The sequence below is a fragment of the Mus musculus genome, chromosome 5 (assembly GCF_000001635.26).
Source record: "Mus musculus strain C57BL/6J chromosome 5, GRCm38.p6 C57BL/6J".
Taxonomy (NCBI): domain Eukaryota; kingdom Metazoa; phylum Chordata; class Mammalia; order Rodentia; family Muridae; genus Mus; species Mus musculus.
This window is the reverse complement of record NC_000071.6, coordinates 139,750,386-139,776,190: the sequence shown is the minus strand read 5'-3', so window position 1 is coordinate 139,776,190 and position 25,805 is coordinate 139,750,386. Positions and strand designations below refer to the sequence as shown.

Here is a 25,805-nt window from a genome sequence, read left to right as displayed (position 1 = left end):
GCTCCATGTAGAGGTCTCCATGGAGAGGGAGGTACCCAAATCAGGTGAATCCAGAGGCCATTGACAGAGGTACCCAAATCAGGTGAATCCAGAGGCCATTGACAGAGGCCTTCAACATTTTAGAGCATGTATCAATATGAAAGTAGGATTTTGACTTTTTTGTTGTTGTTGTTTTTTGAGAAAGGGTTTCTCTGTATAGCCCTGGCTGTCCTCGAACTCAGAAATCCGCCTGCCTCTGCTTCCCAAATGCTGGGATTAAAGGCGTGCGCCACCACCGACCGGCTGGATTTTGACTTCTTGAGCTAGGATCAGATTTAGCTCCAAAACCGTAAGAGGGAACAGTTTATGCCCAACAAGCCCAGCTTTCAGACAGGCATAGGTCCATCCAGCCTCCGGCCGCCAGAGGGCGGTGCAAACACTAGTAGGCTCTGCCTGCCTCTCTCCTCTCTTCCTCGCCTTCGGGTTTGTTTTACTTCCGGTTATGTGAGAAATCAGCGCTCGGAAGGCTCGCAGATCAGTTTGCACTTCCGGAGCGCCCGTGTCTCGGGTCTGCAGAGTGCTGCACCGGAGGTGAGGGGCCTTTGCACCCAGGTGAAGTCCGCTCCCTGCGGTGACATCCGTCTCCGCAGTCGGCCGCGTGTGTGCCGCACTTGGCCCCTTTCTGTGACCCCGGTAGGCGGCCCTGGGCACTCGGTCCAGTGGCCCCGGTGCGAGGGATGAATGACTGAGCGAGCGAGTGACTCCCGCCGCCTCCTCCCAGGTGAAGGCGCTTCCTCTAGGGGCGCCCGGGCCGCGGGGAGGATGAATCGAGCCAAGCCCACCACCGTACGGAGACCCAGCGCGGCCGCCAAGCCCTCAGGTGCGTCCCTGCGCGCGGCGACCTCGAGACGGTCAATGAATGGGTTCCATGAAGGCCGGCATGGCCACTGAAGGGGTTCCTACGGGACATAGTTAACTTGGGACTGTTGGGAGAGCGTGGGCATCCAACACAGCAGGACAACGGTCATCCAACCCAGGCTTCCTGCATACATTGCTGTCCTGAGGGGCTCCTAAAGGACAAGGGCATCCTTGTCCTGCTGAGCATCTGGCAAGGACAGGGTACCTGGACCAGAATCACAGTCTCTGAAGCCGGATAATCTAGACTGGGGTCCTAAAGTTTCTTCTTGCTAACTGTGTGACACTGGCACATTACTTAACTTCTGTCTATTTTGTTTTGTCTTGTTTTGTTTTGGTTTTTTCGAGACAGGGTTTCTCTGTGTAGCCCTGGCTGACCTGGAACTCACTCTGTAGACCAGGCTGGCCTTGAACTCAGAAATCCTCCTGCCTCTGCCTCCCAAGTGCTGGGATTAAAGGCATGTGCCACCAGTCCCCTGCCTAACTTCTGTGTCTTTATTTGTAAAACGAGGGTCATAACTTTTGAAGAAGCCCGGTGAGAATTAAGTAGACAGTGCTTATGAGTTACAGATGGCTTAGTTTCTAGTCAGCACTGGATCAGCGTCAGCCATCGCTTGCTCTGCCAGGGTGGTTGGACAACCTCAGGCTTTACTTTTGTCTCTTGGGGGCCCACTCTGAGATTGGGTATCACAGGTGTGGGTTTTCTGTTCCTCTGCAGGGCACCCTCCCCCTGGGGACTTTATTGCTCTGGGGTCCAAGGGTCAGGCCAGTGAATCAAAGACAACGTCCACCCTGCTGAAGCCAGCCCCTTCTGGGCTACCCTCAGAGCGCAAGAGAGATGCTTCAGCTTCTCTGTCTGGGACCTCTGCGCTGACCGGCCTCACTAAGCGCCCCAAACTGTCCTCCACTCCCCCACTGAGCGCCCTGGGACGTCTGGCTGAAGCCGCAGTTGCAGAGAAGCGAGCCATTTCTCCATCGATTAAGGAGCCATCTGTGGTGCCCATTGAAGGTAAGATCAGACTGCCAACTTCCCCAGAGAGATTCCTTCATCCTGTCCATCTGCCCAGTGCCCGTGGGAGCCACTTCCAGCCTGGTTCTGTTAGCGTAGTGGGGTCTTGGCTTCCTGTGGGCTCGCTGCCTGGCATTGTGAACAGATGCACCTCCCATTCCCACAGTGCTCCTGGTTCCTCGTTCCATCATTTATCTGGCCTGTGTACAGCCTGCCCCTGGTTGTGACAGCACTGTTCTGAACCGTGCTGGGACAGGTGCGCAGGCTGTGGTGGCATCTAAGTGGTTCTAGCCCGGTCCTCCAGTGGAAGGGGATTCTTTGCTCACTGTCTTTGCCTCCAGGACAGGGAGCATTTTGGTGCCATTTTCCAGGTAGAAAATAGGTCCCCCAAGTACCAAAGAGACCTCAGAGGAGAGACGAGTGTCCCTGAAGTTGTGCAGGGGTCTGACCTTCTCCTCCTTCTTGTCATTTATCCCATGACTTCTTTGACAGTGCCAGGATTGAGCCTAGGTCCAGATGCACACAAGGCAAGTGTTGTAACCACTGAACTCTACAGCCCAGAGCCCCTCAGTGACTCATAGCAGCTCCATGATGCCTTAGCATAGACCTGTCACCCGCTAGCTATGTGCCAGCCTCTGAGCACCTAACATTCCAGTAGCAGACGCCACTGTCTGCGTGTCTGCTCCGAGCCTTTCTAAGGGACTCCTTCCTGAGAGCCAAAAAGGACAAGCATCCTGTCCTCTAGCCTTTAATGAAGCTGTATCTCATGAAGCTACGTTGTCCCTTGGTACTGAGATGTCATTTGAAAGGCTCAGAGGGTGCCTGTTACCTCAGCTGCTTAGGAGACTGAGGCAGGCAGATGAAAAGTTCAAGGTGAGCCTTGGCCACTTCTTAACTTGACCCTGTATGACAGTAAAAAAGTAAATTGAGGGATATGGATATAATTCAGTGGTAGAGCCCCTGCCTAGAATCCCCCAGTGAGGGGCTGGGGTGTGGCTCAGTGGTAGAGCCCCTGCCTAGACTCCCCCAGTGAGGGGCTGGGGGCGTGGCTCAGTGGTAGAGCTCCTGCCTAGAATCCCTCAGTGAGGGGCTGGGGGCGTGGCTCAGTGGTAGAGCCCCTCCCTAGACTCCCCCAGTGAGGGGCTGGGGGCGTGGCTCAGTGGTAGAGCTCCTGCCTAGACTTCCCCAGTGAGGGGCTGGGGGTGTGGCTCAGTGGTAGAGCCCCTGCCTAGAATCCCCCAGTGAGGGGCTGGGGGCGTGGCTCAGTGGTTGACCGGCTGTCTAGATTCCCTCCTTGAGCACTTGCCAGCATTTCTGAAGCCATTTGTTGAGGAAAACGACACAGACTCTGGTGTATGGTTTCTGGGAGCTCAGAGCCTCCGTGTGCTGGTGAGGCCCATCTGTGTTGCCTCTAGTTGTCTGCTCTGAGCGTGGCCTCTGCTCTCATCCCTCTCTAACCCAGCCTCCCCCCACCCCACCCCCTGTGTGGTCAGTTCTGCCCACAGTGCTGCTGGACGAGATTGAAGCCGCTGAGCTGGAGGGCAATGACGACAGGATCGAGGGAGTGCTGTGCGGGGCAGTGAAGCAGCTGAAGGTGACGCGGGCCAAGCCTGACAGCACGCTCTACCTGAGCCTCATGTACCTGGCCAAGATCAAGCCCAACATCTTTGCCACAGAGGGTGTCATCGAGGTGAAACTGACCACCTCCCCTGTTCACTCCGCCCTCCCTAGACCTGCCGCTGTCTCTGTGGCATGGGCCGTATCGTGACAACTGTAACTTTCCTTTCCTTTCAGGCCCTGTGCAGCCTCTTGCGGAGGGACGCCTCTGTCAACTTCAAGGCCAAAGGGAACAGCCTCGTGTCTGTACTGGCCTGCAACCTTCTCATGGCCGCGTACGAGGAGGACGAGAACTGGCCTGAGATCTTCGTGAAGGTGAGTCCTCTCCAGGGTCTCAGAGCAGAGCGCAGAGGGAAGGTGGGTGCTGGAGAGGGACGCGAATGGAGGCTCCCAGTGAGCTGTCCTTCCTTTAAGGGCTTTGATGAAGGCCTCTTGCATGCCCACTCTGGGGACCCATCCAGCCTCAGGCAGGGTCCAAACCTGATTCACCGTAGGTATACATTGAAGACTCGCTGGGCGAGCGGATCTGGGTAGACAGCCCTCACTGCCGCACCTTCGTGGACAACATCCAGACAGCCTTCAACACCAAGATGCCCCCAAAGAGCGTCCTGCTGCAGGGGGAGGGGGCACGCAGTGGTGGTGAGCTTGGTGCAGGTAAGAGATGCCGAGGTGTCTGTGAGGTTGGGCCAAGGGCACCATCCTCCACTTCCCTGGGAGGAGGCACCCATTAGCTCCCGTGGTCCCTGCAGGCAGCAGCCCCCACCCCTCACTCACAGAGGAGGAGGACAGTCAGACGGAGCTGCTGATTGCCGAGGAGAAACTGAGTCCTGAGCAGGAGGGGCAGCTCATGCCAAGGTAGGTGGGCCGACAGCTTCAGTCTCAGAGGGCCAGAGGGAGGGCACGGGAGCTGGCATCCTTCCTGGCCTCCTTCCCCCCCTCTGGCCTAGGTACGATGAACTCACAGAGAGCGTGGAAGAATATGTCCTGGACATGCTGCGTGACCAGCTGAACCGGCGCCAGCCCATCGACAACGTGTCCAGGAACCTCCTGCGGCTGCTCACGGCCACCTGTGGCTACAAGGAGGTACGGTTGCTGGCTGTGCAGCGGCTGGAGATGTGGCTGCAGAACCCCAAGGTACGCTGTGTTGGTGAAAGAGTTTGTGTTGGGGGGGTTCTCCTTGGGGGTTCCGGGCGGTTGTGCTTGCGTGCTCAGTGGTCTTCCTGGCTTCCCCGCAGTTGACCAGGCCAGCGCAGGACCTGTTGATGTCTGTGTGCATGAACTGCAACTCCCATGGGTCAGAAGACATGGATGTCATCTCTCACCTGATCAAGATCCGCCTCAAGCCCAAGGTGCTCCTCAACCACTATATGCTCTGCATCAGGTACGCGGTCAGCCGGGGCGTCAGGCAGTGAGGCAGGCCGGTGGGCAGCCGGGGCAGCCTGTCCCGTCCCCCTCACCGGCTTGCCTCTTGGTGTCCAGGGAACTGCTGAACGCGCACAAGGACAACCTGGGTACCACTATCAAGTTTGTGATCTTCAATGAGCTCTCGAATGCTCGAAACCCCAACAACATGCAGATCCTGTACACAGTGCTGCAGCACAGCTCTGAGCTGGCACCCAAGGTGGGGTACTCAGTGAGGGACAGGCCCCTGGGCTTGCGTGAGCCTCACAGGGAGAAACTCGTGGCTCTGGGCGGGAAGGTCCATTGGCTTCTGGTTTCTGAACCATCCTTGTGAGCTAACACTGTGCAGCATGTCCGACTTCCCCAGCTCCAGCATGGTGTAGCCTCCTTAGTTGGGGTTTTTCTAAGCCAAGCTGGCATCTCCACAGCCCTCCAGCCCTGGCCTGGGGTCCTGGCTTGTGGATACCAGGTCTGGCATCTCTCCATACCCAAGAAACACTCCTGTCCTTAACAAGGAGCCGGGCTGTTACATTAGGCTCTGCGTTAGCTTCTGGCCACACCCAGCGGTTGCCCTCTCAGCTCCGTGTTTTAAGAGAGCTGGGTAGTTGCAGACCCAGGAGGTAGCCCAGGTGGGTGGGGTAGAGTGGGCCGAGGTATCTGGCAGTGTCATTGCCGGCATCTCCATTCCTGAGCTTGCCAGTTAACCTTTACCCTGGTCAGAAGAGGACTGGCTCCCCTCCCGCCAACTGTCAGGGAGGTGAGATACAACACGGCCTCCGTCCTAAGAGTTCACATCCATGAAGGGGAGACGGCCCCCTCCTCTCGGGATGTGCTCCCAAGATGTGCTGCGGGACCTTGCCCAATCCTACCGCGTTAGCTGCTTAGTATTTGGGAGGACTCTTCTCCTGGGGAAGGCTTTCTGCAGGTCCCGAGTGAGGTCCTGGCAAGGTGTTGGGGGGGTGGGGTATGGCATAAGCATGCACCTGGATGGCCATTGACCCCAGCTCCCTGTGGCTTCCCTCCTCCTCAGTTCCTAGCCATGGTGTTCCAGGACCTGCTGACCAACAAGGATGACTACCTCCGCGCCTCTAGGGCCCTGCTGCGGGAGATCATCAAGCAGACCAAGCACGAGATCAACTTCCAAGCCTTCTGCCTGGGGCTCATGCAGGAGCGCAAGGAGCCGCAGTACCTGGAGATGGAATTTAAGGTGCCTTGCGACCCTGCTCACCACCTCCCACGCTGCCGTTTCCTGACACTGAGAGGCTTGCCTTGTCATAGGGATGGCCAACGTGCCAGGCTTGTGTGCAGCCATGGGCTCGGTGGTCCACACACCCAAGTGTGAAGCCACTCAGTGTTGCTCCATCCCTCGTAAGGACGGGGCGGGGCTGACCAAGCTAGGGAGCTGGTGACCCCAGCATGGGTGTGGACACTGCAGCTGGCAGGACTGAGGATTAACTTGGGGAGATGGACAGAGCACCCCAGTAAAGGGTCTGATTGACTCGGGGTGCAGAGCAAGAGATGGGAGGGAGTTTCGCTGAGCAGAATGAGGCAGGAAGGCTGAGGACCTCTAAGGCACTGGAGCAGGATGGCAGTCCTCTGTTGTGACAGCCTGCCATTGGGGACAGGATTTTCTCTGTTGGCTGAGTCCCCTCCCAGTAGCCTAATCAGGACCTGGCTCATCCTGGACCCAGAGGCCTGCTTCTGTCAGCTCTTCTCCCAGCATGGTGGTCTCTAGATGTGGGGGCAAACTCTTAAGTAGTTTGTGTGTCTGTTGTGCATACACATGCACGCGTCCCTATGCCACATGGGACCTTTGGGAAGGGCCCTCAGTCACGCCAGCCTTGCCACCCATATGCCCACAGGAGCGGTTTGTGGTTCACATCACGGATGTGCTAGCTGTGTCCATGATGCTGGGCATTACAGCCCAGGTGAAGGAGGCTGGAGTCGCCTGGGACAAAGGAGAGAAGAGAAGTAAGGCCCTGCTGGCTGGGGGCACTGTCAGCCGTGGACGTAAAACCAGGCCTCGAGTAATTGCACGTCCCTGGAAACCGAGGGCAGGGTGGGGGTGTGAGTGGGGGTCCCGGCATGGCTGCCGGAGGAGGTGGGTTTTCTAGAAGCAGCGGTCCCCTCCTGCCGTCTGGTTGAGAGGGTCATCTGTGCTTGGAGCGTGTTCACTCACTCAGGCATCCTGTTGGTTGTTGGGTGGGAGCAGGGGTGGTCTCCAGAGTGGCTCAGCCTGCTGGAGTCCACGGCTGCGGGGCATCAGGAGCCTGTTCACTCCCTAGACCTCGAGGTGCTCCGGACGTTCCAGAACCAGATTGCGGCTATCCAGCGGGATGCGGTGTGGTGGCTTCACACTGTCGTCCCCTCCGTCAGCAAACTCGCCCCCAAGGATTATGTGCATTGGTAAGAGGCAGACCGTCTCTCAGCCTCGCTGTGTCACCTGTGTGGGTACACTTCAGGTGGGAGCCATCACCTCCAAGGCAATCATTGTCCGCATGCCTTTAGAGCCCCAACACCGGTTGATGACAGAAGGAAGGGTCCTGAGCCTGAGAGCCACACGTGAGCCACCTCTCCTCACAGAGGCCCAACCGACCCCTCTCTTGGTCACTAGTGGCCACTGTGGGCAGGTGGCTCAGGAGTCGGGGGGGGGGGGGAAGCCCCAGTACTTTTCCATCAGTAGCTTTTGCCCAAATGGTCCCTGTGCAGCGCTGCTAGGGTGAAGACTCCTTGCACAGCTGCATCCTGACTGACACCTGCTCTGTCCCTGCAGCCTCCACAAGGTGCTCTTCACCGAGCAGCCCGAGACCTACTACAAGTGGGACAACTGGCCACCCGAGAGCGACCGCAAGTGAGGGTTGGGGTGGGCAGGCAGCCAGAGTGCAGCCTGTGGGCACATGCATAGCAGATGCTGGGCGGGTAGCCCCACCCTGAAAACCCAGTACTGTTCTTCTCCTGCAGTGGTGTCTGCCTCACACTCCTGCCCCTTCCCTGGACACACCCCCAGGGAACTCCTCTCCGCTCCCACTCTGTCCTTCCTGGACTGACCCTGTCCCTTCCAACCCACTGGTTACCTGTGTGTTCTGAGACATGGCCTCTCCAGTCCTGCTGTCAGTCTAGCTGCTAGACACTGCTGTCCTGTTGTACCACAAGCATGCTACCTACCCTAGCTGCCATGTTTGCCAGCTGCTCGCCAGGGTTGTGTGCAGCCTGACTGTCACTCGTGAATGAGTGACAGTGGCTTCCCACTCTCTCCCTATCCATTAAAGGCCGGGAACTAGTGTGCATTTCCTACACGGGCCACTAGACTAAGGAAGATTATACCCTCGGGAAGGTGGCCACAGGAGATCATGGTGGCTCCTTACCACCTGTCTCCTAATGTCACCTGCAGTTTCTTCCTGCGCCTCTGTTCAGAGGTCCCCATTCTGGAGGACACGCTGATGAGAGTCCTGGTCATTGGACTGTCCCGAGAGCTGCCTCTTGGCCCTGCAGATGCCATGGAACTGGCTGACCACCTTGTGAAGCGAGCCGCAGCTGTGCAGGCTGATGGTAACACCCTGGCGCCTTGCCCTTCACAAAAGCGATCTCATACCCTCACTGTTGTCAGGGGTCCTGCCACCTGCAGAGCCAGTGTCTTGCCTGTCATGCTGTGGTACCAGTCATACTCACACACCACCAGGAGCCGTCCCAGTCTCTCGTCCCACTTCCTTCCAGCTGCCCATGGGGTGGGCTGGGCCAGACTCGGGAACCCAGGTATCTTTGGATTTCAGATGTGGAAGTTCTGAAGGTGGAGCGGATCCAGCTGATAGATGCGGTTCTGAACCTGTGCACCTACCACCATCCTGAGAATATCCAGCTGCCCCCGGGGTAAGGCTGCGGCCCGCCTCCCAGCAGGTTGGCCTGCCCATCAGCAAGGCTGAGGGGGAGCTGGGTCCCAAGGCCCACGACTGCTTCCTGCTATTCTCGTGTGTGAGAGATTGTTTCTCCAGTAGCTTTTTTTGTTGGGGGGATGGGGGGTGGAGGGGGTTGGAGCCTCAGACTTTGAGGGCTTTTCTTTTTTATTATCTTCCCTTTTGGATGGTCTCTCACTACTGTGTAGCTCAGGTGCCTTAAACTCGAAATTCACCTGCCTCAGCTTCCTGAGTGCTGCTGGGATTAAAGGTGTGCACCTCTATGTCTGGCTTCTTTAAATTTTTTTTCTCAGTACTAGGAGTTGAACCCAGAGTTTTGTGTGTACTAGGCAAACACTGCTACTGATCTATAGTCTGAGCATATGTGTGTGTGTGTGTGTGTGTGTGTGTGTGTGTAAATTTGAATGTAAGTTTTTAGACCCGGTGGTGGGTCTCTTTATCTGCTGAACCATTTATCTAGCTTTTTTGGTTTTAAGCTGTGTGTGTGTGTGCGCAAGTAGATGTGCCACAGCCTGTATGTGCAAGTCAGAGGACACTGTGGGAATCCTGTCCTGCCATTTGTGTCCTGGGGATCAGACTCAGGCCCTCAGCCTTGATGACACCAACTGAGCCATCTTGCTCACCTGTTGTTTGAGCCAGGGCCTCTTACTTTTCCCCTTGGAGTTCCTCAGTTTGGCTGGCTAGCGGGGTCCAGGGCTTTGTGTCTACACACCCTAGCACTGGGGTTATAGGCGTGGACCACTCTGTCTGGTGTTTGTATTTGGGTTCTAGGGAATAGAACTGACCTGGCCTGAGCTCAGGGCACCGAGCTCACAGTGTCACTGCCCTGCCTTCCAGGTATCAGCCCCCAAACCTTGCCATCTCCACCCTCTACTGGAAGGCTTGGCCCCTACTGCTGGTTGTCGCTGCCTTCAACCCAGAGAACATTGGTGAGCTGTTCAGGCCGTGGAAATAGATTCTGGGCCAGAGCCTATGAGAAGCACCAGCTAGGACGCAGGGTGGGGGCTGGGGGTGAGGGAGGCTGGTGTGAGTCCTTAGGGCAACTTCCTGTTGTCCCCTAGGCCTGGCCGCATGGGAGGAGTATCCAACGTTGAAGATGCTCATGGAGATGGTGATGACCAAGTAAGTGGGTGAGCGTCCTTCAGCCCGGGGCGGCACTGTGTATACACTCCCTGGTGTCTGCCTCCTTGTGTGCCATTTCTGCAGCCAAGTCCCTTGTTCACAGGTCTCAGCGTCTTCCCTTGGGCTGGGCAATGTGCTTCTAGCCATCACTATCACCATGGGAACACATGGGCAGGGTGACAGAGCCTGTGCACACATGTTGGGCAGCTCGAACACTTAACGACTAGGGAGAGAGTAGAGTGGATGTGGGCCTGGCCCGTGGGGAATGCAGCAAGTCCACTGTCGCGGTGAGCTGCTCAGTGGCTAGTGTAGGGGATGGTGCCTTGTCATTCCTGTACTGACGTCTGGGAGGGTCAGCATGAGGAATCCTGCTTGTAGCAGGCCCAGCTCCGCCAGGCAGCTCCACTCAGGCAGCAGTAGGCTTGGGTTGCAGCCTAAGGACATGACATTGTAGGGGTCAGGCTTGTGTGTGGCAGTGATATTGAGGACCAGGTATGTGCTGTGATTTTGGGGACTGGTCACGTGTATGGCCGTGGCATTGGCAGTAGGTGTGTGGCCATGGTGTAGGATACTGGCTGTATGGTTTATGCCTGGGAGACATGGGACATGGGACCTGGTGGAAGGGACTTCTCAAGGAGACAGATTTTTGAGCATGCCTCACAGAAAACTGTATGCTTCTGTGAGGCTTTCATCAGGAACAGGGGTCCCATGAAATATGATATAGTGTCACATAGTGTGGCAGAGCAGATGTCCTAGACACCGGAAGCCTGATAAATAGCTAGTTTCTATACTGAAGGTGGTCGTCATGCTATGTGAAGTGCCTGTGCTGGGTTCCTGGAGTTTGCAGACACTGGGGCTTAACTGGGTAGCGTTGTTGCTGGCTCAGTGGTCAGGCTGTGCTCCTGCAGCCGCAGCTGTGTGTGCCTGGCTCGGAACATTGCCCGCCGGGTGCTGTATGCAGGGGTGGGTACTAGGCCTGCATGTCTGGTCCCCAGTAACTACTCATACCCACCGTGCACGCTGACGGACGAGGAGACGAGGACGGAGATGATCAACCGGGAACTGCAGATCTCTCAGCGGGAGAAGCAGGAGATCCTGGCCTTTGAGGGTCACCTGGCCGCCGCCTCCACCAAGCAGACCATCACCGAGAGCAGCAGCCTCCTCCTGTCCCAGCTAACCAGCCTAGACCCCCAGTATGCCACCCCCACCCCCCTGCCCCAGGTGTGGGTGGAAGGGAGATGAGGAACAGGCAGAGCTAACCTTGGGTTGTCCACTCTGCCCCAGCATGGTGCGGATCTCTGGAGTTAGGCCCTAGGATGGTGGGGTTAGTTGAGCTGTTTGCCCCTTGGCAGCAGGGCTGGGACTGTGTGGCTTTCCAGTACTTGCTCTCGGTGTTCTATGTGTGGCCTTCTGACCCTCGTGTCCCCTGTAACACACAGAGGCCCTCCCCGGAGGCCACCCCCTCACATCCTGGACCAGGTGAAGGCCCTCAACCAATCTCTGCGCCTTGGGCACCTGTTGTGCCGCAGCCGTAACCCAGACTTCCTGCTGCACATCATCCAGCGCCAGGTGAGTCCTCCCCCAGGAGTGCTGGAGGGAGCACGGCCAGGGCAGTCCCAGAGCTTTCCCCACAGGCAGAGTGCATTGGGATACGCAGTGAGCACTGTGTCCTTGAGTGCTGATGGTACAGACAACATGGGTCCAGACGTGTGCTGCCTGCCGCAGGCTGACACTTGCCCTGCAGAGGGCACCCTTGAGCCTCTGCAGGTCAGAGGATTCAGGGTACAGGGCTTTTGTTGATACACTCAGTCTCTCTGCTGCCCACACAGGCCTCCTCCCAGTCCATGCCGTGGCTAGCGGATCTGGTGCAGTCCAGTGAAGGATCGCTGGACGTGCTCCCTGTGCAGTGCCTGTGCGAATTCCTGCTGCACGATGCAGCTGACTCCACAGCCTCAGGGGAGGAGGATGACGAGGGCGAAAGCCGGGAGCAGAAGGCCAAGAAGCGACAGGTACAGGACCCCAGCCATCCACCCCACCAGGTCTACCCCAGCAGTGGCCCTGACAGTTCTTCTTGGTCCACAGAGGCAGCAGAAACAGCGGCAGCTGCTGGGCCGCCTGCAGGATCTGCTGCTAGGCCCGAAAGCAGATGAGCAGACCACATGTGAGGTGCTTGACTACTTCCTCCGGCGTTTGGGCTCCTCACAGGTGGCCTCCCGGGTGTTGGCCATGAAGGTGAGTGTGAGGGAATTGCTGGGGCTGGGGAAGGGGTGTTTGTGCACACTGTGGGTCCTGGAGATTAACAGCCTCGTACATGCCAGTCAAGTGCTCGTCAAGCCCTCACTGGGGGATTCCAGGCAGGGGCTCCACCACTGAGCCATGCCCCCAGCCCCTCACTGGGGGATTCTAGGCAGGGGCTCTACCACTGAGCCACACTCTAGCCCCTCACTGGGGGATTCTAGGCAGGTGCTCTACCACTGAGCCACACTCTAGCCCCTCACTGGGGGATTCTAGGCAGGTGCTCTACCACTGAGCCACGCCCCCAGCCCCTCACTGGGGGATTCTAGGCATTGGATCCACCACTGAGCCACACCCCAGCCCCTCACTGGGGGATTCTAGGCAGGGGCTCACTGCTGAGCCACAGCCTGGCTTTCTATGTATATATTGGGTAACCACTTGGCCCTCCCAGATTTCTTTCCCAGTTTGCGTGCACAGAGGGGACAGGTGCTGCTCATGTAGTCTGCAGGAACTGGAGCCCTTTGTCTCTTGTCTGTGTCCTTCCCTGGGTGGTGACATACTATAAGGGTGGTTGAACAAACTCCAACTTACCATGTCTAGAAAAGTAGTGCCAAGCACTGGGCTGTGACTCAGGCTCTCAATCCCATCCTTAGCACCAAACAAAAAAGCTTTGAGCAAATCTTTTAAGCTGGGTACAGTGGGCAGCCTAGTGATTCCAGCCTCCGGGATGCTGAGGCAGGAATGCAAGGCCAGTCAGCTACATGGTGAGTTTAAGACATGCCTGGGCTACAGAGTAAGACCTGTCTCCAAAACAAGCAAGTTTAAAGAACTCAGCCGTCATTACCTTTCTTGTCTAGATTATGGTGACAACAGGGAGCCGGCTGGTATCCTCCCCCAGGAGCTGCCATGTTCTCCGTGTAGGGCTTAAGGGGACAGTCTTGCGTCTAAGGGTAGACTGGGCCTGTTGCATGCCAGGGCAGGCAGGCCTAGCTTTATATGTGTGTGTTCCTGCAGGGCCTGTCACTTGTGCTGTCAGAGGGTGGTCTTCGTGACAAGGAGGAGAAAGAGCCCCCCATGGAGGAGGACATTGGGGAGACGGATGCTCTACAGGGCTATCAGTGGTTGCTGCGGGACCTGCCCAGGCTGCCGCTGTTTGACAGCGTGAGGACCACCACGGCCTTGGCTCTCCAGCAGGTGTGGACCGGGCTAGGCCAGTCCCGGGAAGAAAGGGTTGCTGCACGCTGCCCCAGGACCCATCTCAGACGTCTGTCCACTCTCCTCAGGCCATCCACATGGAAACGGACCCCCAGACCATCAGTGCCTATCTCATCTACCTGTCCCAGCACACGCCAGTGGAGGAGCAGGGCCCACACAGTGACCTGGCCCTGGTGAGGGAATTCTGGCAGGGCCAGATGGCTGTGTCACCAATGTTGTGGCCGGGTGTTGGGCTGGGGCCCCCAGTGACCAGAGTCTTTGGAGCCTCTGACAGCCCTTGTCCTTGCTCAGGACGTGGCCCGGCTGGTCGTGGAGCGGTCCACCATCATGGCGCACCTCTTCTCCAAGCCCTCCTGCAGCACCGCTTCTGACGCTGTACTCAGCGCCCTGCTGTCTGTGTTTTCCCGCTATGTGCGGCGCATGCGCAAGAGCAAAGAGGGTGAAGAGGTCTACAGCTGGGTGAGGGCCGAGCGGGCCAGCTGCTGTCCAGTGGGGTGGGGCATTCAGAGCTGGATGGGGGTGAGAGGTGGTCTGCAGGGGTGGATCTGAGGTGGACTGAAGCAGGCAGGGCACAGGGTAGGTAGACTGTCGCACCATTATCAGCCGCACCATCCATGCCATCTGGTGCCTGTCCCTCTGCCCTCTCTCACAGTCGGAGTCTCAGGACCAAGTGTTCTTGCGCTGGAGCAGTGGGGAGACGGCCACCATGCACATCCTCGTGGTGCACGCCATGGTCATCCTGCTGACACTGGGCCCGCCGCGTTGTAAGCAACCTGTCCCGGGCTTTTCTACACTCAGTTTCTAGTCAGATGGCCTGGGAGGACCCTCGGGCGTAGCTCGGGCGTGCCCTGGCCCACCACACAGTTGAGCTGGTCCTGTAGGTTGGCCTGGGGACCTCAGGCTGGCTGAAACCCCTGGTCAGTACAGGTTCCCTTTATGCCTAAGAGAGTGGAAAGGAAGGCTGACTTGTCTCATCTTGTTGGGTCCAGTGGGCTCACTGAAGCCCGAGACTGAAGGCTCTGTGAGGACCGGCAGCTTGTGCTGTGGTTCTCTGGCTCATATAGAAGTCTGGGTGACCACCAAACCCAGGCTTCCGTAGGCCACCACACAGCAGTCAGGGTGACATGGAGTTATGTGCCCACTACCTTCTCAGGCCCCATCTGCACCATCATGTGAGCCTTCTCTGTTACCCTAAATCCTCAGTTTCCCCCCCAACCCTAACCACCCCACCCCCACTCCCAACCATCCCCCACCCCGAAAGTACAGCCCTTGGTGGTCTGGGATCCTTCTTGGGTTCATGGCTCCTCAGATGACACAGCTGTCCCCTGTGTCCTCCCTAAAGCTGGTGACAGCGAGTTCAGTGAGTTGCTGGACATCTGGTTTCCAGAGAAGAAGCCTTTGCCCACAGCCTTCCTGGTGGACACGTCGGAGGAGGCGCTGCTGCTGCCTGACTGGCTGAAGCTGCGAATGATTCGCTCTGAGGTCCCCCGGCTTGTGGACGCTGGTACAGTGAGGCTAGGGGAGGGGCTCGGCCTCACCTGCTGCCGGGGAGCCTAAACTGACTCGAGGTCACACCTTCCAGGGACTCTGAGCGCTCAGAGACCAGGCCTGAGAAGAAAAGGCTATAAGAGACCTGGCCTTTAGAGGCACAAGAGATAGTTCCAGGGTCTTTGGAGAACATGTGGGCTATAGGCAAGCTGCACTGAGCAGAGGAAGGTCCCATCGGGGTAGGCGTGTGCCCAGCTTGGGTCTTTCAGTCTGGCCCCAGGCAGGAAAGGAGACATCCATGGTGGCTGGGTGGACTGGGGAAGCCCAGTGAGGGACATACCATGGAGTCTGGACTCTAGTGGGCCAGAGGTCCATTGGCAATGTCATTGCTAAAGAAGCCATGGGGGACTACATATTGGCAGAGCCAGGCCTTGTGCTGCTGCACCTGAGATACCCTTGCAGAGCAGGACGGCCCAGCTGAGCATCCTTTGCCCACAGCCCTGCAGGACCTGGAGCCCCAGCAGCTGCTGCTCTTCGTGCAGTCCTTTGGCATCCCCGTGTCCAGCATGAGCAAGCTGCTGCAGTACCTGGACCAGGCGGTAGCCCAGGACCCCCAAACCCTGGAGCAGAACATCATGGACAAGAGTAAGCCCTGGGGGCCGCGAGGCTGGCAGCACCCTGAGGCCCACCTAACCCTCTAGGGCAGATGGTGTGGCTGTCGGGTCAGGTGGGCACCTACCACTGTGGCCAACTCCAGAGCTCTGAGACTGTACTGTCGCCATCACTACTGACCTGAGGTTGGAGGAGACCCAGCAGCTCAGTCCCTGCAGTCTTTGTTTTGTTTTTTGACTTTTTGAGACAGTGTTTCTCTGTGTAGCCTTGGCTATCCTGAAACTAGCTTTGTAGACCAGGCTAGCCTCCAACTCAGAGATCTTGCCTGCTGCCTCCTAAGTGCTACGACTAAAGGTGTGTGCCACCACTGCCCAGCTAGCTCCTGCAGGCATAGGAGAGCTCGCTGGGCATGGGTGTGCCAGCCCCCCCCCCCGAGTCCTATGTTTGGTGGAAAAGCAGGCTGGCTTCACCCACCCCCAGTGGTCCCCTGGGTGCTGTTTTGCAGATTACATGGCCCACCTGGTTGAGGTACAGCACGAGAGAGGTGCTTCTGGAGGCCAGACCTTCCACTCACTCCTCACAGCCTCCCTGCCACCCCGACGAGGTACAGCCCCCTCCTTATCCCCTACATCTTACTGCCCGAGCTGGACCGCTTTTGGCCTCCATGGTGTTCCCTGGCTTGTGCCAGCCTTATTTGGGGGCTCTTATGTGGGCCCAAGGTCCAGCCCTGCTTTCTGGTCACAGTCCGTGGCAGGACAGACTGTGGCAGGAGCTGGTCGCAAAGTTTTGAGGCCACACTTCCTGTTTCTCTGCAGACAGCACGGAGGCTCCTAAGCCAGAAAGCAGCCCTGAGCCCCCACCAGGCCAGGGCAGGACTCGGGCAGGGACGCAGGTGCCGGTGCTTGGCCCTGAGGACGACTTAGCTGGCATCTTCCTACAGGTACAAGGGCTACCGTCAGAGGGCCCCTCAGCAGCACCGCCTGCACATGTCTGCCCTGCATGTGACTCGTGACATGTGTGTCTGGCCACTATTCCATTCTTATCTTGTGCTCACTCTTCATGCTCACTGTATGAAGTCTGGCTCTGGGACCCCTGCTGGTCCCTGTGCTAGGGTGCTAGGTACCTGTGTCCTTCATGGCAGCTCTTGGGGTGTTAGACTCCCCTGCCACTCATCCAGCAAAGATCCTGGGTCCCTTAGTTAATGCACTGGGGACGGAATCTGATGGGCCTGAGGCAGGCTACGCATGGGAGCCACGGGTGCGGGGCCTCTGCGTTCTTATACTTTCTGCTCTCCAGATCTTCCCACTGAGCCCGGACCCACGGTGGCAGAGCTCCAGCCCACGCCCCCTTGCCCTGGCACTGCAGCAAGCCCTGGGCCAAGAGTTGGCTCGTGTCCGCCAGGGGAACCCCGAGGTGCCAGGCATCACAGTCCGCCTTCTGCAGGCCATGACCACCCTGCTGAGCTCCCCGCACGGTGGCACCCTTGCTCTGGCTATGCATCACAGCCACTTCCTTTCCTGCCCACTGATGCGCCAGCTCTACCAGTACCAGGTATGCTGGCACGTGGGCTGGCGGGAGGCAAGGGCAGTGGGAGACTAGTGGCCCAGTGTGCATGGCTCTGCCTACTGTCCACCCTCAGGCCTGTTGTTGTTCCCAGCATGTCTGAGGCTTCCCTTAGCCGGTCGGTCTAGATTTCCTGTCTTTCAGCACAAAAAGAAGGGGCAGGAGCAAGGGCAAGGCCAGGGCCTCATCGTAGAGGGTGAATGAGTGAGGTCTTTGTCACCCCTGTCTGCATGCACGAGTGCTTCTGTGTACGTGCTGTGTGTGTGTGTGTGTGTGTGTGTGTGTGCATACACCTGTGTTTCTTCTCCACTGGGTTACCCATGAAGGCACAGCCTCAAGGACTGGTGTTTAAGCCCTTCAGCGTCATGCTGGCATTTAAGGGACATGCTCTTGAGTGGCAAGGGAGATGATGTTGGATCCTGGCCCTGGCCCTGGCCTAGGGCCTCTGGTCCTGGGCTGAGACTGCCCCCCAGGCAGGGCTGTTGGAGTCCTGTGCCAGCCAGTGGGCTCACATGTGGCTGCCTGTCCCCACAGCGTGCTGTCCCGCAGGACACTGGCTTCTCCTCGCTCTTCCTTAAAGTGCTCATGCAGATCCTGCAGTGGCTGGATAGCCCTGCTGTGGAGGATGGGCCCTTGCAGGCCCAACTCAAGTTATTTGCTACTCGCTATTCAGCAAGGCACAGGATCAGCGACGGTGAGCACTGAGCATGCACGCTGAGGGTGGCGGGCGGGCGGGGACTGGTTGGCGTTACTGTGGTGGAGCCAAGCCTTCAGAGAGCCGTGTGAGTCTTCTGAAGAACAGGCAGCCTGGGCAGAGAGGCTGGCTGTGAGTGTGTGGGCAAACCAGAGCTGTGGTGTTGGTCACATGGTTTGTACCACTGCCTGCAGTGCGTAGTGGGCTCCTGCACTTGGCTGACGCCCTGAGCTTCCATGGTGATCTGGAGGTGGCCAACTCCACCGCGCGGGCCGTCATTGCCACCCTGAGGTCCGGGGAGAAGTGTCCTGTGGAGCCTGAGCTCATCAGCAAAGGTACTGTCCCCTCCCCCTCTGCCCCACGGGGAGTCTCGGGAGGATGGGGGAGTGTCTGCCTCAGGGAACCACAGGCCCTTGGCCTCCTCCACTCAGCCAGCTCCTCCTGTGTCCCATAGTCCTCCGGGGCCTCATCGAGGTGCGCTCCCCGCACTTGGAAGAGTTGCTGACAGCGCTCTTCTCAGCCACCACAGAGACCTCGTGCCCGAGCCCAGCCTCTGGGCCCATTGTGGTGGTGAGCTCCTTGCTGCTACAGGAGAAGGAAGAGCTCCTGGGCCCCAGCAAGCAGGAGGTGGAGGGTGCCAGGTAACTGGGAGTGTGGCCGTGGGTGCCAGGGGGGTGGCTCTGCAGCCTAGTCTCTGCTCTGACCCTCTGTCCCGCAGCACGGAAGCCATGCGCCTGGGACCAGCTTCTGGGCTGCTTGTGGACTGGCTGGAGACGCTGGACCCCGAAGTGGTCTGTAGTTGCCCTGACCTACAGTGGAAGCTGCTCTTCTCACGGAGAAAGGTGACAGGGACATGGCCCGGTGCTCTCCCACAGTGCTGCCACTCCAGACTATGTCTTGTAGCCTCCAGAGGGGTGGGGTTAGCCAGGCCTGGGCTCCCTGTCCCAGGCAGTGAGTGGTGCATGTCTCTTTGGGGCTGGAATGGGGTGAGGCAGGATAGTTCCACAGAGCCTAAAGTCTGGGGAACCCAGGTAGGCCCAGGGATGTGGGAAATGAGGGAGGGGATTGGCTGTGCGTTGTCATTTAAACCCAGCCCTTGTCCAGGGCAAGAGAGAAGATGGCCAGGCCCTTAGCTGCTGTCATGGGTGGCCCTACCAGAACATGGTCAGCTGACATGGCTTGTCAGAACTGGTGGCCCTTGGCCCAATTGAGATCACCCTGGCCTTTTTCCTCTCCAGGGCAAAGGCCACATAAGTGCCCAGGTGCTCTCCTTCCGCCCCTACCTCCTGGCCCTCCTCACGCACCAGGCCAGCTGGTCCACGCTGCACTGCTGCATCCGTGTCCTGCTAGGCAAGAGCCGTGAGCAGAGGTGAGGCCAACTGCAGACCCCAGGAGCCTCTCGGCCTGGATGCAACTTTGTGTGAACCATGAATTGTGTCCCTTCCACCTCTATTCAGGGCAGCATCTCCTGAGGGGGGTGCTATTGTGCTCAGTGCCTTGGGCACCTGCAAGCCCTCAATAGCAGGGCCAGTATTTTGCTTTTGGTGCCCAGCCCCTCACCTAGGGGTAGACAGTCCAGGCCCTCCCATCTCCTTGGCACATTTTTGTCTGTGGAGAATTTGGCTTACGTCCACGCCATGGTACAGGAGGCAAAAGAGCTGTGGCAAGCTGCCCATCCAGCCTGTGGTCCCTTGACTGTGACAGGCCCATAGTGTGGGCACAGGCTGTGCTTGAGTTTTCTCATAGGAACCATCAGGTGCCCAGCTCACAAACACAAGACCTGGGAGTGTGTGGGTCAGGGAGACCAAAGACTAGGGACTCCTCAGAAGGACAGAGGTGGCCCTCTACTGAGGTCCCTTTTTTAGGAACTTTACCCTGGCATTGCTTGCTCCTCCCAGGCTCGACCCTTCAGCATCCCTGGACTTCCTCTGGGCCTGTATCCATGTCCCCCGGATCTGGCAGGGCCGGGACCAGCGCACTCCACAGGCAGGTCTCAAGAGGTTAGCCCAACCCATGGGTGGTGGCTGCACACACATCCTGGGGCTGACCTGCAGCCTCCTGATTGCAGAAGCGGCGGGAGGAGTTGGTGCTCCACGTGCAGGGCCCAGAGCTGCTCAGCCTGGTGGAGCTTATCCTGTCCGAGGCAGAGACCAGGAGCCAGGATGGGGACAGTGCTGCACGCACCCTTATCCAGACCCGGCTGCCCCTGCTGCTTAGCTGCTGCCGTAGCAATGATGAGAGCATTGGAAAAGTGACCGAGCACCTGACCAGCTGCATCCAGCAATGGGGGGACAGGTACCTGAGTCCCCACTGTGTCCCCTTGCCATAGATGGCTGCTGTGTCACCTGGGAGTGGCTCCTTCAGTACATGTCCCTCCCCTGGCCACACCATCCCAGTGACCCAGTCCCTCTCCCCTCTGCTCTTTCCAGTGTGCTGGGCCAGCGCTGCCGAGACTTGCTGTTGCAACTGTACCTGCAGCGGCCAGAGGTCCGGGTGCCAGTGCCCGAGGTCCTGCTGCAAAGTGAAGGTGCCACCAGCAGCAGCATCTGCAAGGTGAGGGACACAGTCTCCACAGAGCAGGGGGTGGGGGCTGGAGGATGGGGTGCGGGGGGGGGGCTGCACCATCAACCTCACCACAAGGTGAGGGGCATAGTCCCCATAGAGCCTGGAGTGGGGGTGCCATCAGTCTCACCTTAGCTCACCTCACCAGAGCTAGACCTTACTGTGCTAGGCTCTTCCTCTGGATGCAGCTTGGGGCAGAGGGATGCCCCTTCCCCTTTCTGTACCCAGGTTGTGGGCAGACAGGAGTCAGCACATGTGTGTCATGTGGACAATATGGGGCCATGGCCTCCATCACGAGGGTCGTGCACTGTCACCCCAGAGTACCCCAGAGGTCTCCACCTCCTACCCATTCTGGCCAGCTCCACTGTGCCTCAGCAGGGCAGACCAGCTTGCGTCCTCTGGAGTTTTGTGTGAGGGGCCACATGAGCTCCTGCCTTTGGTGTGATCGCTAGAGTGTCCGTGCTGAGCGTGTGTCTGCTGCTGCGTGATGTCCTGGGCCATGAGGGGGTAGGGGGAGTTCAGACGGTGTATAGGCAAGTAGTCTCCCCTCCCCCTAGCTGGACGGCCTCGTCCATCGCTTCATCACGCTCCTGGCAGACACCAGCGACTCCCGGTCTTCTGAGAGCAGAGTGGCTGACGCCAACATGGCCTGCCGGAAGCTGGCTGTGGCCCACCCCGTCCTGCTGCTGAGGTGCGTGCTGTCACAGCCTGTGGTGCTGGGTGACTCGGGGGAAGGTGTAACCAGGGACATTCTTCTGCTCTGCCCAGGCACCTGCCCATGATCGCAGCCCTCCTGCACGGCCGCACTCATCTGAACTTCCAGGAGTTCCGGCAGCAGAACCACCTGGCCTTCTTCCTGCATGTGCTGGGCATCCTGGAGCTGCTGCAGCCGCGTGTGTTCCAGAGCGAACACCAGGGGGCGCTTTGGGACTGCCTGCGATCCTTTATCCGCCTGCTCCTGGTGGGTGCCAGGCAGACTGTCCCCCACATTCCTCAGCCGTACATCCTCCCATGGCCCCTCCTGTCCTTGCCTGACTCCCTTCTGCTCCTACAGGACAGCCTGGAGCCAGGGCCAAAGCCAGGCCACTGCCCAGTGGCTTCTGTCTCCACTGTCTGAAGACCAGCTCTTCACTGAGGCTCCTAAGCCCCAGTATCCCCTGCCTGGGGAATCCACATTCAAGTCCCATGGGTGCTATTTGTTGGTGTCATATGCCTAGTATATACATAATATTATGAAAACAAAAGCCAGGCCAGCCAGGTGTCAGAGTAGCACACCTGCAATCAGCACGAGGGTAGCTGAGGCAGGAGAATTGTAAGTTCTGCACCAGCCTTGGCTATAATATTGAGGCAATATCAGGGTCTGACTCAGGGGCTGGAAGGAGGGCTTAGAGATTAGAGAGCGTTAGCTGCTCTCGCAAAGGAAGACCCTGGTTTGGGTCCCACCACCCACATGGTGGCTCACAAGCATGAGAAACTCTAGTTCCAGGACACCAGACACCCATGTAGTGCACAGACATACAGACATACATTCAGGCAAAACATTCGTTCAATAAAAAACAAAACATCAGGCCCCAGTCAGGCTAGCTCTGTGCTCATGGCTGTCATGGGGGTCATGTATGGTGTAGAGGGTCTGAGGAAGCCTCTGGTGGTTCTGCCTTCTCTACAGAACTACCGGAAGTCCTCCCGCCACCTGGCTCCCTTCATTAGCAAGTTCGTTCAGTTCATCCACAAGTACGTGGGCTGCAGCGCACCAGCAGCCGTGGCCTTCCTGCAGAAGCACGCAGAGCCCCTCCAGTGAGTCCCCACACCTGCCCAGGCTGGCCAGTGGCCCCACACTGGAGCCAGGAGGGGCAGTCCAGACAGTGAATGTTCTGGTCTGAATTGCAGCCTTCAGCTTCATCCCCACTTGCTCCTCCTTACCCCTCCTCCCCATTCACTCCTCCTCACTCACCTCTCTTCCCCATTCACTCCTCCTCACCCCTCCTCCCTATTCACTCCTCCTCACTCACCCCTCCTCCCCATTCACTCCTCCTCACCCCTCCCTATTCACTCCTCACTCACCCCTCCTCCCCATTCACTCCTCACTCACCCCTCCTCCCTATTCACTCCTCACTCACCCCTCCTCCCCATTCACCCCTCCTCCCTATTCACTCCTCCTCACTCACCCCTCCTCCCTACCATTTCTCTTTGCACTTGCCTAACCCCAGGCCCTCCTTCCTGCCCTGCTGCTTCTCCTTGCCTGGCACTCTTCCCCGCCTGCCCTCCTCTGAAGTGAACCCGTGCTTCCTCCACAGTGACCTGTCCTTTGACAACAGTGACCTGGTGATGTTGAAGTCTTTACTGGCAGGGCTCAGCCTGCCCAGCCGGGATGGGAGAACTGACCAAGGCCTGGATGAGGAAGGCGAAGGTAAGCAGACAGGTGAGCTCTTGGGGGGGGTTGTAGGGAGGGTCCTGGTGGGTGTGGCTGAGCCCTGAAGCTTCATCTGTCCTCTGTGTGTGTGTGTGTGTGTATGCGCACGTGCGTGTACGCGCACGGTGCCATGACCAAGCTGACTGAACAGAGCCGCCTCATGGAAATGCTTGGTTCTGCTTCAGACATTACCTTTCTGGATGTTTCCCGTGTGCTGCCCGGGCAGGTTGGTCCTTAGGTCAAGGTCTTACACCTACCTCACTTGCCTGATGGTGGCTCATGCTCCACAGGTGGGACGCTACCCTTTGCTGCCTCTGTTGGCCAGATTGACTGTAGTCTCGGGCTGCCTGAAGGCACATAGAAGGTCCTTCATAGTGGACATGCTGCACAGACACAAGCCTCCCATGTGGAGTGGCACCTTGTGGGCAGAGGCGAGGGAATGCACTCCTAAACTGGCCCGCATCCTGACTGCCACCCTCCAGTCCTGACCACCACATAGACTAAGCATAGTGTGGCACCCTGGATAGTGGCCAGTGTGCCTCTGGGATGGGCATGGTCTTTCCATAGAGTCTGCAGGTCTGGCTGGGCCCTCAGTGTTCAGCCATCACCTGACCCTGACTAACCTTTCACAGATGAGCGTTCGGCCGGCTCCCTACCCCTGGTCAGTGTCTCCCTCTCCACCCCACTGACTGTAGCCGACGTGGCTCCTCACATGAAGAGGCTGTCCCGGGGCCGGGCTGTTGAGGGTGAGTGAGCCCCCTGTTCCTAGACCACCCTGGATCCACTGAGCAGTTTGCTTAGATAGCACAACGGACCCCCAAACGCATTGAGCTTCTTAAGGAAGACCAACAGGGTGGCTGGTAGGTCTGTCAGTCTTCAGAACAGAACCAGGGTGGACTAAAGGGGTTTGCTCCAAGTATCCATTTTACAGGGCGAGCCACTGGTCATGGCTTCCCAGGAGACCAGTGTGAGGCCAAATGGGGAAGGCATAGGATATGTCCTAGTCAGGATAACCACTGAGCATGGTACACAGTTCCCGGTGCATCTTGGGGAGACTCTGGGAAACTAGGATGCCTGGGGACTGTCCCTTCCTGTCTCAGAGTTGCTTGGGGTAGGAGGCTCCCCTTAGGTCCCCATAGACCCCACAGCCTGGTCTTTGCCCTCAGATGTGCTCGAGACCCTGAGTGACATAGACGAGATGTCGCGGCGGAGACCTGAGGTCCTGGGCTTCTTCTCGGTGAGTAAGGCTGGAAAGAGCCCAGGTTGGGGTCTAAAGGGCAGTACTCACCCCTCTGCCATGCAAGCGAAGCACTGCCCCAGACAGAAGCAGGAGGCCAAGTGGGCTGTCCCACTGCCCTGGTGACAGCTTGTGGAAGAGTTACCATTAGGGTGAGTCCCCACGGTGACACTCTTCTCTCACGTGAGCAGACCAACTTGCAGCGGCTGATGAGCTCAGCGGAGGAGTCCTGCCGCAACCTGGCCTTCAGCCTAGCACTGCGCTCCATTCAGAACAACCCCAGGTAGGTGAAGCCCCAGCCTAGGGCCACTGTCACCCCAGCTAGCTGAGCCAGGCATAGGAGGTCAGTGCATATGGGTCCTGGGCCAGAGGGCAGTGACCCATGAACATGTCTCTTGCAGCATCGCTGCTGACTTTCTGCCCACCTTCATGTACTGCCTGGGCAGCAGAGACTTTGAGGTGGTACAGACAGCCCTCAGGAACCTGCCAGAGTACACCCTGCTCTGCCAAGGTGAGTCGCCCACCCAGCGCCTGCCTGCTGCCCTGGGAGGCTGGCCCACAGCTGTCTGACCTCAGCTCTTCCACAGAGCACGCGGCTGTCCTGCTGCACAGAGCCTTCCTTGTGGGCGTGTACGGCCAGATTGACACCAGCGCCCAGATATCAGAGGCCCTGAAGATCCTACACATGGAGGCTGTGATGTGAACTGCTCCTGTTGCCAGGCCTCCAAGCCACACCAGCGAGACAGCCTGTCCAAGACACACCTGCCCTGGACAGCCTCGCCCTGAGCCCCTTGAGGCTGGAGCATCCACTGGTACTGAAAGTCCTCTTGAGTGCTCCTCCTGTCCTGGAGTCACAGGAGATATGATGGAGAGAGGCTGTTCTGCCAGCAAGGCAGGCGCACTGAGGGCAGTTTCAATGAAGCTCGAGTGCCTGTGTGCTGTGTGGTGTCCTGTGTTGTCCCTGGCCAGTGTGGTGTGGGTTCCTGTACTTGGTATAAGACTTCCACGGTGTTGAGCAGAGGCCTGGGAGGCAGAGTCTGAGGCGTTCCCTGACGGACTACCCTGCAGGCTACCTACACTGGCAGCTGCCTTCAGTGGTATAGCCTGCTTGGCTCTGGGTTCATTACCCCAAGCTCAGCTAGGCGGGCGGAGTGGCCTCACCCTAAACAGATGATAGAGCCCTGTGGTTCAGGCAGGAATGGCCCTAGTAGCCTGTGCTTCTGGGCAAGTGTGGGTGGCCCCAGAGATGAACCTCCAGTTCCCACCCACCATGGGGACAGCAGGGTGCTGATTGCAGCTGGTGTATAGTGGACCATTCTGTGGAGAGCATTTGTCTCTGGTGGACTCATGTGCTCCAAGTTAAGATCAGAGTCATTCTCAGAGTGGCCAGGACCCCTTCCTAGGGGTGCAGACCACCTCCCCCTGACTATCCCTGCAGGGTTGTCCCTGGTGGTTGGCTGTTCCATCTCTGGCCACCAGGGGGCACTGTTTCCTAAAAAACCAGCTTCAGGTTCCCCAGATGTCATTCTGCCTTTGGCAATGACCTGGGCTACACAGGCTAAGTTGTACAACTCCTGGTCCTATCCTGGCCACTGAGCCAGCCCTGCCTGCCCACACACCTTCCCAATGCATTGCCACTATTGCCAGTCTCCCATTCTCATGTCTTCCACAGCAGTGTAGATCTGATGACTGGGGACCAATGGGCCAAGGCTGCCTTTGTCTCTAGGAAGGTTCCTGGGGTGTTTTGGGGGACCAGGTTGGGCAAAGACTGAGGGACAGGAGTCAGCTTCAGGTAGCCAGTTCCTCACCAGGTCTTCATATACCCACTCAAAGCA

General features: G+C 58.2%; 1 protein-coding gene and 1 non-coding gene across 7 annotated transcripts; both read left to right on the top strand.

Moving 5' to 3' along the window:
* Positions 1-488: 488 nt before the first annotated feature.
* Ints1 (integrator complex subunit 1) lies at positions 489-24,909 on the top strand. 6 transcript variants are annotated; one of them, XR_003955703.1, is made up of 47 exons: positions 489-859; positions 1,613-1,903; positions 3,397-3,593; positions 3,698-3,835; positions 4,015-4,174; positions 4,270-4,375; positions 4,462-4,654; positions 4,756-4,901; positions 5,000-5,141; positions 5,952-6,128; positions 6,784-6,892; positions 7,207-7,327; positions 7,695-7,772; positions 8,313-8,470; positions 8,692-8,788; positions 9,670-9,761; positions 9,894-9,954; positions 10,950-11,147; positions 11,394-11,523; positions 11,784-11,963; positions 12,037-12,186; positions 13,204-13,383; positions 13,473-13,577; positions 13,696-13,863; positions 14,057-14,168; positions 14,747-14,908; positions 15,391-15,537; positions 16,010-16,108; positions 16,320-16,444; positions 16,801-17,055; positions 17,602-17,761; positions 17,956-18,096; positions 18,216-18,402; positions 18,480-18,603; positions 19,000-19,130; positions 19,660-19,751; positions 19,830-20,056; positions 20,191-20,314; positions 20,881-21,014; positions 21,092-21,284; positions 21,990-22,117; positions 22,618-22,730; positions 23,366-23,479; positions 23,900-23,970; positions 24,162-24,253; positions 24,372-24,481; positions 24,558-24,909. XR_003955703.1 is itself a non-coding variant. In XM_006504728.4 (47 exons), exons 1-47 carry the CDS (start codon positions 721-723, stop codon positions 24,671-24,673), a joined length of 6,675 nt encoding a protein of 2,224 aa, XP_006504791.1. In that variant the 5' UTR covers positions 493-720; the 3' UTR covers positions 24,674-24,909. The 6 variants fall into 6 exon arrangements, 4 of the variants coding, with proteins under 4 accessions (XP_006504791.1, XP_006504790.1, XP_006504792.1 ...); XM_006504728.4 differs by having other exon boundaries at positions 493-859; positions 4,468-4,654; positions 19,660-19,747; positions 22,618-22,742; XM_006504727.4 differs by having other exon boundaries at positions 493-859; positions 19,660-19,747; positions 22,618-22,742.
* On the top strand, positions 8,248-8,312 carry Mir7037 (microRNA 7037). Its single transcript, NR_106004.1, has one exon. It is a non-coding gene; the product is annotated as a microRNA 7037 (primary transcript).
* Positions 24,910-25,805: the final 896 nt, after the last annotated feature.

What these genes read in the sequence shown, in the direction of transcription:
- Ints1 (XM_006504727.4), top strand. Translation starts at nt 721, where the DNA reads ATGACTGAGCGAGCGAGTGACTCCCGCCGCCTCCTCCCAGGTGAAGGC. An exon ending in ATGGAGATGGTGATGACCAA is followed by an intron (nt 9,955 to 10,949) that starts GTAAGTGGGTGA and finishes TCTGGTCCCCAG; the next exon opens with TAACTACTCATACCCACCGT. An exon ending in AAGGCACAGGATCAGCGACG is followed by an intron (nt 17,762 to 17,955) that starts GTGAGCACTGAG and finishes CACTGCCTGCAG; the next exon opens with TGCGTAGTGGGCTCCTGCAC.